General features: G+C 33.3%; 1 protein-coding gene across 4 annotated transcripts in view; it reads right to left on the bottom strand.

Moving 5' to 3' along the window:
- LOC127874139 (uncharacterized) overlaps positions 1-7,301 on the bottom strand; it is a 24,195-nt gene extending 16,894 nt beyond the window's left edge. The window contains exons 1-3 of one of the 4 annotated variants that reach the window (XM_052418333.1): positions 5,509-6,158; positions 4,304-4,420; positions 2,528-2,584 (exon numbers count right to left, since the gene is read on the bottom strand). In XM_052418333.1, coding sequence (XP_052274293.1) covers positions 2,528-2,544 — 17 coding nt within the window. In that variant the 5' untranslated portion in view covers positions 2,545-2,584; positions 4,304-4,420; positions 5,509-6,158. Of the gene's footprint in view, positions 1-2,527; positions 2,585-4,303; positions 4,421-5,508; positions 6,159-7,051 lie in introns of those variants that run through there. The other 3 variants (XM_052418329.1, XM_052418332.1, XM_052418330.1) reach the window with 3 other exon arrangements.
- Positions 7,302-12,373: the final 5,072 nt, after the last annotated feature.

The following is a 12,373-nucleotide window of genomic DNA, read 5'->3' as shown; positions in this document are numbered from 1 at the left end:
GGTATATGGACCTCAGGCTACGGCTTCGGTCCATATACGGTTTGTGGCTGCCTGGCTGGTCACTATAATGTCATAGGGACCTCAGTGGAGTTTACTATTTCTTAATATACAATGTATATTGTGTATTTAGACGATGTACAATTGTATAGTCTTAATAAAATGTTGTTGTTCTGTTCTAAAGTAATATCAGGTGGGTGCCGATGTATACTTTTGAGAAATCGTATAGCAAACATAATCTAGTCCGCGTCATATAAGATATGCTTTGCCACAACTTCACGAATACAGTTCTATTGGACGCTTACTTATGTACTAGTTGGGACCGACCTTTTACGTAGCATTTTGCGAATTTCGTTTTGCAACAAATCAGAAATAAGCAGTTTTTATCACCAATTTTATATGACATGCTCAATAATAAATGCGAACAAATGCTAATTTGATCTCAATAGTTACGAGCGAGTTTGGTAACATTCGAATTATTTGAGTTCTGCAAAGTTTGAAGGAAATGCTGAGTTGAGCAAAGCTTGCAAAGCGTTTAGATGTGACTATATTGAACACATAATTTTAAACAAATAAATTTGCAGCAAGTACACACAAAAATAAATTAAGTTATGCCTAAATGTTATTCATAGATTTAACATAACTCAGCTCAAGTTGAAATCATTTACACTCACATGTAGTAAGAACGCACAATACGAATAGTTGCATTTTCAATATTACTAATTCATCGATGGAAATAGTGCTATTTTCTTTATTTATCAAATTTGAAATCAAAACGTAAGCATTGATTGTTAGAGGCACACACGTGTTCCAACTTAAGTATACAATAATACAAATAATTAAGTATTTCAACACGATGTAATTGAACTGCATGTTTGAAACTTACAGGACATCGTTATTCGTCGTGTCTTACTCTTTATCATACGTATCAGAAGGGTTTAAATGTTAATGTATACATGTACATGTATTTTGTTATTAAACAATATTCCTACATGATTCGCCCAATACAGTTTATAAGACCAAAATTGACCTGAAACAAGTTTTGTTCAATCGAATGCTCATAATACATATCGGCATTTAATGCATAGAATGTGCTTCAGCTGAATCATTATCTTCACCTTTATAATCAGGATATACATAATCATAGTCATCATTCTCTGTTTTGAGTTCACTATTGTCTTCATCTTTTTCTTCTTCAAACTTGGATTTATTCTCATTCAGATATTGACTCTCATCGTTATCACCAGTCATTCTCATGTCTGATACGTTATTGCTACCCGGTATTATTTCTTTTGAGGTACCTATTTCCTTAGCTTTGATCTTTTTAGACCGCCTTGGCGGAGGTAGTGGTATCTTTGATTCAATTATTTCATTGGAAACTACTATAGGCTCAGCCATTGCCGACCTATCCACTGATTGTTCCTTGCATTTTGGCATTGCTTTAGTTTTTGCAACAGAAGCTTCCTCCTGATGTTCGTCTTTTCTATGGTTTACCATTTTCATTTCTATGTAATATCATCTTCTTCACTGCCTGTATCACTATCGGCGTTGTTTGGTATGTTATTGTTCCCACTGTTTTCGTAGTCTGGTGTTTCTAGATCAGGTGAATAGTCCTCACCACCTGACTCTGCATAGCCCAAAATATTAAGCCTTAAATCAGTGTTCACATGCAATAATTTCTTGGTCGGTTCAGGAGACGCATTCATGTCTATATATTTTTTCCCACGGACGCATCACTTTGTCTGTTATTGTGTTCAACATCTGTTATGACTGCGTTTTCTCATTTGGGTCAGGATTTGTTTTTATATTATCATATTCTTTGACAATCGCTGTCGGTTTTAGAAAAAGATTCATCGTTCATATACGTACAATCATCTTCAATAGATTTAGGATTATCGGTATTTTCATGGTCTGAATCAGGATTGTACTGGTACGTTTCACTTGGTATTGTACGATCAATTTTTATGTTTGGTTCATCATCCGCATATAGATATATATTTTCGTCGTCATCCGCTGCCTGTGATGTTTTCCTCTGACCGAATGAACCCTGTCGTCTTTCTCCGCCTGATTTGCGTCATCAAATTCTTGGTTCGTGTACTTGAAGAGCCTCGGTGGTTTTTGGCGGTACAGCTCTATTATTAGTTGCGGCAAATCCATGGCTGTGCAACACATGCGCCGGTTGCATTTCGATATCCGAACGACCGCTGTTATCTGTGTTGAATACAAGTATTGTAAAACATCATCATAGTATATTTGTTCGATGTATCGTAAGAAGTGTTAGGCGGTGTTGTTGAGTCGTTGTTAATTTAAGTTATAATTGTTTAATTAGGGGTTGTTAATACGACAACCATCAATTAGGTGAATTAGCGTTAGTAATTTGAGTATTTTTTAAACGGAGGAGTACAATGCTAGAATTGGTTAAGCCCAAATGAAAACGGAAAGTCTCAAATAGAATTGATTTCTTATTTAATCCTCACCACGCCATGTCTGTATCTTCGTACGTCCGTCTTCGGTTTCCATATCATCTAACCTTGCGTCTTTTTGCATAGTAATCTGCTTGGCTTTGGAGTCACTTGACCTTATCTTGCTGTAACAAATATATGCAGTTAATAATAAGTAAAAAAAAAGAAGCACTCGTAGTCAAAGGTTTCGTCGTATACGTAGAAGAGTGATATGTCTAAGGTTCCAAGGTACATATGTATATTATAAAACAAACTGTAATTTCTTAAATTTACACTATTGTTATTTATTGTATTCTTTTGTAATAACTGACCTACGCTCCAGGGCCCGTACTTCACCAGTCGATTCTTAGACTTAATAATAAAGAAAAGACTCAGAACCAAGAAAAATGTGTTCAGTGTTTAAATATATACTGGCCTCCACTGGTGATTATGTCATTAACAAAATGTTCTGTATAAAGAATAATATAGATAGAGATGTTTACTGCAGAGTTCGACTCAAAATTAAAGAAATTCTTGAATATTCTAATTTTAAGAATTTTCTTTATTCTTAGACTTAAGTCTAAGAATTGTTTGGTGAATACGGGCCCCCGGAGTGAAATAACGTAATGCTCAATTAATGTTTATTACACGGGTGTTTATTACACTAGTTATATAACTGTGAAAATGACGTCATTTTGTGACGAAATTACGTCATTATTCCAGCGAATTTCTTTCAGTTTTTAACTCTTTTACGATCTGAATAAACGGTGGAAAGAGCATAAAATAAAAAGAAAATGTGGTTGGTCATGTTATAAATAGAATCTTAGATTCGTGGTCATTTGTATTGAATTTATTAAACTCGTCATATAAATAATGATAAAAAACTCGACAAGCCTCGTTTTTATCTTCATTTAGATGACTTGTTTAATAAATTCAATACAAAATGACCACTCATGCAAGATCCTATATTTTCTTAAATTTACACAATTGTTTCTTTACTCTATTCTATGCAAGTCATGATATCCCTTGTTATCCATGTTTGGAACTAAAATAATCGCATTTACCGGTAACTAGTGACGACTTGTGAAATTAACACGCAAATGCATCATAAGCCAGAAAGGTTAAATGTTAATTTATTTGCGAATAGGTATTATTTTTAAACACTATATTTTAAATGAAAATTATGTTATTAAACGTGTGAATTATATTTATATGTTGCATGAACGTGATATGAAAAAAGAACATCTACTGCAAACAATTAATGTTAAAATGTAAAACACTGTATTAAAATAGAGATTGTATTTGATGAATACTGAATAAAAAAAAACAGGCACGTGTCCATAGGGCACAGATGCCATTATAATCCTCTTATGTCTACTGTTGTAAAAAATACACAAGCTGTTTTAGGGGTCGAACTTGACTTTTGACTTCTAAGTATCTTATTGCCCTTTGAAGTTTATAGACAGCAGCTTCCAGATACACTTCGTCTCATGATACTTTCAAAATTAATAAATACATGGTAAAGATATAGCAAGACAAGCTTTAATAATGTAAAATTTGACCCTGAATTCTGGAATTGACATTTGAGTTAGTGAGACTGGTGTTCCGCACGACACGCGTTCTTAATGGTGGTTGACATTTTTGCCAAACTATTTGACTATCCATCACTATACGGAAAAGTTATGGCTGAGACAGAAAGCTCTGAATAGACGTTTACATGTATTGGCGATCAGACGGATGGACGTACGCACGAACAGTTCGACTTTTATATGCCGTTCTTCTTCGATGGGGTGAATAAAAAGAATTTTGTAAATATACTTACCAATAAACTAAGTATAATGAACACATATTTTTTAAAATTTTACCTGCTTTTCTTCTTGTAAATCCATATCCCAAGGACTATAGCCACCCCACAAACAGAAGCGCACCAATCACGAGGCCAGCAATGAGTCCATCTTTGGATTCCGTGGAATGTAGAACACCTGCAACATGCTAAATACATACATGTCTCTTCGTAAACGACAATACAATATGCATTGTTACCCTAATCTTAAAACAGGAATCAAACACAATTGGTGGCAATTGGCATTGATTGTATTTTGTTTACATGTTTGAAAGAAACCAACTATGACTCGATATTTTTCGGGAAACAATCATCGAGCTGATTGCGCTTTTGATACTGTTGCCATATTGTGTATGTATTGATTTACATTGAGTTACACACCTAAAAGACCGTACCACAGAAATATTGAAATTGCTTTAAATAAAGTTTATAATAGCACACAGAGATCCACCACTTGTTGGTCCAGCAACAAATAAGGGTACATGTTTAGGTATATGTTTATACTTGTTTGTTATAAATTGTTTTTAAGTAAATAGAATTTGATTTATGGTAACACTTATCGCTGATATTCATAAATAAGTTAAAAATTTATAAAATACAATCTTGACATTAAATCGTGTATACTTGCTTTAATAACTTAAACATAACGTGAAATTTTTGCGGTTATTGTTTAGTATCTATATGCGTTCAATATATCACAACGTAAAACTGATATAACCGTGATAACATACGCTTATAAGTAAACACATTAAGTGCACAAAATATGATAGCATGTCAAAGTACAAGAATATAGAAGGTTAGGTGAAACGTTACGTGTTCACCTTAAAATAAGATGGTCATGTTCGTTTTGTCAATACATATATTTATGGCTCATGACAAACGAATAAAGACTAGGTTTTTGTCATACATAATAAGAAATCACAGTAAAAAGCCGGCATATAATACCTCTAGTTATTTACTTAAGCACGTGATAAGCTTATACAAATAACTCAAACTAGACTATAATATACAGATTCAATAACTCAACATAGACTGTTAAGAATTGGAGTCAGAACCAAACCCGAATTTGAAAGTCTTAAAGAGCTCAATATACCTGCCGTGTAAACTTCATATGCTAATGAATATATAAGCACTTCCAAATACATGTATACAGTACATGTAAGATACTCCCAATAGTATGTGCACATCAAGCAACAACAAAAATCATATGAGACTAGTGTTTCAAACCTGTCAAAGTATTTGTTTCCCCGATGGAAATAGTTGTACTCTCAGTTGTAGGATACGGCGTGGTTGTCCGGGTTATATTAGTCGTCTCTGCAACTGTGCTGGTTTCCATGGATACAGTTGTTTCATCCGCGACTGGCTGACCTGACATGGTTGACTGAGTGACATCAGTGAGGACCAACATAACGCTATAAGTCAATGGTTTATTAAGAAAACACGAAGTCAAGTCATTCACAATATTTGGTCAGTTCACAACAACACGTTGGAAATGTGGCTATAAATTACAAATTCCACTGATCCATGCCAGTACCGGTTGCTGCATACAATTTAGTCATGGCGTATCCTAGAAAAGGTAACGCGCACTACATCATTATCCGTTCATTACCACCAAGTTTTATTTAAATGATATTTGTACAATATAAGATACATTTCTACCGTAAATGAAAGTTATTTTCCTTGTATTGAAAAAGGAAGAGAACTTCTTATTTATCGCATAATCCACACCTTAACTCAACAAGGATGCTTCAAACATTGTATAAATAAATTCGGTTGAATGAGGATATGCAATCATACATGAACGAATGCAGAAACTCAGATGATATCATCTCAATGTTAACCATCGCATATCACAGCTCTACCCTGACTATCTGCAAAAATGTGTGATAAAACTAAACATATTTAGAGTGTATCGTTCAGTGAAAGTCACATGTAAGATAGCTACCAATTGTTAAATGTGTATCAGAAACTGTACAATGAAACTAACAGCATGTGCAATATAGTATTATATTGAAAAATGCGTTATATAAATGGCACAGATTTTTTTCACGTAAATTCACGACAATTGATTTTAAACGAACTACATGTCTGGACTATTGTTGACAAATAATTGCATAGATTATATGTGCTAACAATTATGAATACATGTATACGTATTGTGTGACATCACTTAGAGGGATCTTTTAACAGATTTTAGCATGCATTGAAGTTTGTCTAAATACTTTATATTGATAAATGTAAACAATGGATCTACAAAGCTCAAATTAAAAAAAACTAGAAAAAAGTAACCCTCAACTGTGCTCGAACCACTAACCCCTGGAGTAATAGTCTAATGCTTAGACCTCATACAATACAAGATGTATTTAAACGTTATATAAGCAATCCTCATAGTGTCACAAAATAAAACGACAACAGAACTCTCAACAAATATTTAATCGTTTCGCGTTGCAACGCTGGATAATTTTCAGGTTTTTAAATCGTCAAAATCGTCAAAAATGCATATAATGGATATTTTAGAGCATGGTAAATGTTCAGTATTGCGGTTTCCTCATAATTATAATAACTACAGCGAATCTGAAACAATTTTCTAAATTGTGTCAATTTACCAAAACGAGAAAAGGTTCCTTTAAATTGATGGCACAGGCGACACACGCAAATTCATGCTCTCATATTTACTAGGTACCATACGTGGGCTTACATCATTCTCAGTATAAGATCACATCGGAACAATTATTACATTCAAAAACAAACAAAAAACACGTTAACGTACCTGAATGAACTGCAGCATAAAATGTCAGCGTTGATCATTAGAGGTATGCATGCGTGTGTTCCCATTCAAATGTACATCGGAAGAGCTTTGAGTATAGAAGAAACTGTCAATATAATTGTATAATTTAAGAGTTAAATGCTCTAATACAACACTTCAGTACCGAAAACTCTCATATTGAGATTAATATCAAAAATATACATCATGAAAAATGACAATAATAGTATGCATAAGGATATTATTGTCTCCGCGCATGTCTACCCCTTCGTATACTGTCTCTGTTTTATCACACCTATCAACACAGCAATCTCATTTGCTGTGACGTCACTAAATATTCTCCTTTAAATAAGTGTTCTATTAAAAGTACGTAATTGTTCGATTTTTTTTCAATATACATGCTCTTCATGTTGTTGAAGGCATTTATTCGTAACCGGTATTATTGCATTTTAAAATGGACGTGTTTAATGAAATTAGCATGCAAATGCTACAATTTAAATTATTCGAGTTTACGGGTGCCAAGTCAATGTTGCCGGGCTATACTTGCTCCATTATATCTTAACCCTTTGCATGCTGGGAAATTTTTCGTCTGCTAAAATGTCGTCTGCAGAATTTCTAAAATTAGCATTTTTTCGATTTTTTCTTAAAGAATACTATCAGAATAGCAAACAGTTTGGATCATGTGGATTCTGTGGCGTCTCATCTGGATCCAAACTGTTTGCAAAGGCCTTTAAAATTCGGTTCCAGCGCTTAAAGGGTTAAATAAGTAAGCATACATTATCACAATTCTTCCTGTTGTATGCGATATACATTTAATTACGTTTGCATTAGGTTAAGTTTCTTGAAAGAGGAAGAAAAACATGTAACACATCACTTTATAATCCCCACGTTCACTTAACAATGATGCTTCAAACGAATTGGCTCACTCGTATTTACATTTTGGGTGTTTATTGAGGCATGCCGACATCTAGACATTTTTAATGTATAACATCGTTAAATATCTCAATTGCTCGACTAACTGCTAGTATTTAAGACAAACCTATCAAGTAATTGAGTATGATAAGGACATACATTTCACGTTCGAGATAGTTACTGATTTATATAAATATTTATCTAACACAAATTAATCTGTCAACGAAAAGGAAGGCTTTCAATTATAGATTTGGAGCCAAACAAAGGAAACAAAGAAGAAAACGCTTAAATCAACGGTACTAGCCTTCTGTATGAATTACATATGCCAGTACACGAATTATTTATACATTTCACATTTTCTTTAATAAATGAACCCTTTTGTATAAACGCATGTATTTGGTCTTAATCGTATCCGAAGCCTACGGCTTATGTCGACATTTCGAGTACCTTCCCAGGGTGGAACCAGTACGTTGTCTCTTTGATGCAGGACTTGCAGATCGCTAGGACATATATCTAATACAACACTGTGACCTCTACAAAAGGAACCGCTTCAAGCCTTTATCGTTTACATAGTAACTTTAAGTGTATAAAAGGATTGTTAAAGACATGTCTGAATGGTATACAGGACCAGCACATACGGTAGTCGTGAATACTTGGCGATTGCATTGGAATTATTAGTAAGTTGCATGTACATAACACTAGTGTTAAAACATATAAACTCGAAGCTAAACCCTACTTCATGATTGTTGCTGTTGGAACAGTAAAACTTAAAACAATCAGTTTCTTTAGTTATTTATATTTTGTATGTGCATGCACATCTTAAAATACCTGTATCACAATTGAATTCAAAGAGTATACATAACAACAAAATTTAGTCATACATTCAGTTGGGGCCATGTACAACTAGTAATCAAAACTGGGAACCTATTACTGAAATTAAGTTAACAAAGTGAGGACAATTAATAACCATTTATGCATGAATACACCATAGTGCAATGTGAGAGTGAAACTAAACATCCTCATCCACAATGTTTATGTCAAGTTGTAAAAGATAATTGATATCTTTACATTTAACAATGCCACATAGCATACCAGCTCAATACATTATGTAATAAAAAAGAAAAATTTACATAAGACTGCATTTTCTCTTTGTGCAACAGCAAAAAAGTACAAACTTCAAAACTAATAAATGAAGTCATTTTCAAAGTTTTCTATTTATCATTTTTTTTATTTTATTTCAAATGTATAAGATTTATTTTGTTCAGATATAAAAACACAAATTTACAATAGACCGTTCCAGAATTTAGTCATTACCCAATAATCTCCCCTGAATACTCTCCGTGTCCGCCATTACACTGCTGCTAACAACCGGTAACATATATAAGAGAGCACCGATTAGTTTAGGCCTTTAGCCCTTTCTCACTCAGAAGCAAAGTGAAAATGGCTATGTGCAAACAGCATAAAACCAAAACAGCCTGCGAGTAACGCCACTCGGTTCAGGTTTTATGCTGTTTGCTGCTCATCAGTATCTAAGGGTCGGAAAAGAAGCCTTTAAAAAAAAACTTGAATCTAGTAAGAAAAGGTATTTTATTAAATGTATTTCTAAGGGACTACACATGTGTGAAAACATCTAAGTGGTAAAGGGTTAAATAGTTAAACTCTGCCGAAAATTTGCAATGGTCTGATTCTATTCTTAATTCTTTAGTCAAAAAATTTGGTTTGTGAATACTGGCCCTGATTGTATTTCTTAAGTCTGTGTATATTATTCATTTTCAAGTTTCAGATAGACTTGCGATTATTCAGATGTCTAAGTACCCAATATGAAAACTTTAAACAGGTACTAAAATACGATGAAGATTTTCTTTCAAATAAATTAATTTTTTGCCAGTTTGAACATACAACGGTTTCTTACCTTTTTAAATCTAACAAACATGATCCACCTGAGGCAAGGAAAGCTTTTATCATATACCTGTACCCTCATTTTGCATAATAAAATCTGATTCAATGTGTGATTTGGTAATTGAAACTTCAGCCAACAAATAAATAGTATTTTTAAACAAATTATCATAAACTTTTTTATTTACTACCAATGTCATATGTATAGTAATTTTTCCAGCATATGACACACAATTATACATAAGAAAATGCAGTTAATTATGTTTGTGTAGTGCAAATGTCAACAATCATATAGGCAGAAAACAAGCTTTAAGCGAAAAAAAACATTTACTAACAGCTACAAAAAGCAAACAAAAAGACAAAACATAAAATTACAACAATAAAAACACCTTAAAAATAGCACATAACTAAAACAATAAGAAGTCTACAAGAAGATGATGAAGGCAACTCAGTTTACAGAAAAGGCTCGGATTGTAAAGTAGCTTTTACAAGAGATTGCCAAGCAATATTGTCCCCTACCCGCGAAACTCCACCATTGTCAGTAATTTATTATTTTTTTATTTTTTTATATTTGTTGCCATAGCAACCAGAATTCTTGACGTAGGAACAAAATGAAATGACATGCATAATCTCCATACAGCCATCTATCCATGTTTCAAGTTTCATGAAAGAATATGAAGATCTTTTAAAGTTATCGCAGGATCCAGAAAAGTGTGACGGACAGACAGACAGACTGACAGACGGAGCACAAACCATAAGTCCCCTCCGGTTTCACCGGTAAGGGACAATAAAGATACCAATACATACTTGAAGCTCAAAACGGCCATACCATTTTTAATACTTACATATTATTTTTGTGGGTAAGAATAAAGCATATTAACTGAGCAGAAAAACTTACACATTATGACATGTCTCATTGGTTTGGCTGTCTGTAAAATGCTTATTTAATTAATTTGTGTGTAATTAAAACTAATCAACACAATATAGCATAATCCATTCTTAATGTAATTATATTTTTGAAATTCACTGAGACATTGTCGTGTCCTAAATATTGGGTGTATATGTGGGGAACTATGGAATACCAAAGACCATCTCTTAAATATTCTGTGATAGCATAAAAGCATATGTTTTTGTACTGAAATTAAAATGAATGTTAAAAATGCCTCATACAACACTATTTGATTGGCGTTTTTGATAACTTAACATCTGTTGACTTATAGGGTGTTTATCAAATCAAACACTTAACATGTTTACTTCATTACAACATAAATAATATATTAATTGAAAAGTAATCTTTACACATGCAAGAATAGACGTGTTCACTTTTTATGTCATTGAACAACACTACATTAAAAAGAATTTTGAATAAGGCAATTTAACAAATGCCAGTAATATAAATGGAAAGAGAGAACTTGAAAAGTATTTGCAGAATGCCCTCAGGTCAACATTACAAAGTAAATACTTGTATTTAATTATGCACACAATGAAATAACACAGGCATGAATTTTTTTAAATAATATTATTATCAAGTTGTATCATATTCCAAATTTGTTAACACACATAAACAAGAGGGCCATGATGGCCCTGTATCACTCCACTGTTTTTTTATGCGAAAAAAGTGTGCAATGCGCATGGGCTGAAATGTACTCAAGAATGTGACTTTCTCTTTCTATCCGTCGTCCCACTGGGCTCTTAAAGTTGGAAGGGCGAGCATTTTTATATATAGAAAACGTTACTAAGGTGTTAACTAAACAGACTAAAAAGCCCGGGAATAGTTGCACAGGTCTTTTGCTTCTAACGTAGGTACATTTATCTCTCCAAAAGATATTGTTGTTCTTTCTATTTAACATATTTTTAGATGCTGAAGATCAAATCTACGCATGTTCTACAAGATTAATGAAAGTTCCTTCATTCAATCATGAATCTTATTCCAAAATTCCAAAAAGTGTTTGTAGGTTTCAAAGTTTCTGTTACTTATATAGTTCATGACATATGCAAAATACCTAATGACGTAGATCATCTGAACTTTACTTTATTCTTGAGGCATTAGTGAGTGTAGCAGGATTGTTAATGTGGTGAAGAAATTGTTTATTGTACAAAGAAGATATTTGCCTGAGGAAACATAAAGTTACGAGTTTTTCAGGTTCATGAGGTGCCGAAAGGCAGTAGGAATTATAACTTTGAAGAGTTTTGTGACCCCCAGGGCAGGGTCAAATTTGAACCCAGGGGCATAATTTGAACAAATTTGGTAGAGGACTATTAGATGTCACTACATACCAAATTTAATAGCCCTAGGCTGTATAATTATGACCAAGAACGTTTTTAAAGTTTGCACAAAATAGGCCTTATTTAAGCATATGTTCATTTTTGTGACCCCCGGGGAAAGGTCAAATTTGACCCCAGGGGCATAATTTGAAAAAATTGGTAGAGAACTTTAAGATTTTAATACATACTAAATTTGGTAGAAATAGGCCCAATAGTTATGGACAAGAAGATTTTTAAAGTTTGCACAAAATAGGC

Source organism: Dreissena polymorpha, chromosome 3, assembly GCF_020536995.1.
Source record: "Dreissena polymorpha isolate Duluth1 chromosome 3, UMN_Dpol_1.0, whole genome shotgun sequence".
Lineage (NCBI taxonomy): Eukaryota > Metazoa > Mollusca > Bivalvia > Myida > Dreissenidae > Dreissena > Dreissena polymorpha.
The sequence above is the reverse complement of the archived record's forward strand: the minus strand, read 5'-3'. Positions and strand labels throughout refer to the sequence as shown.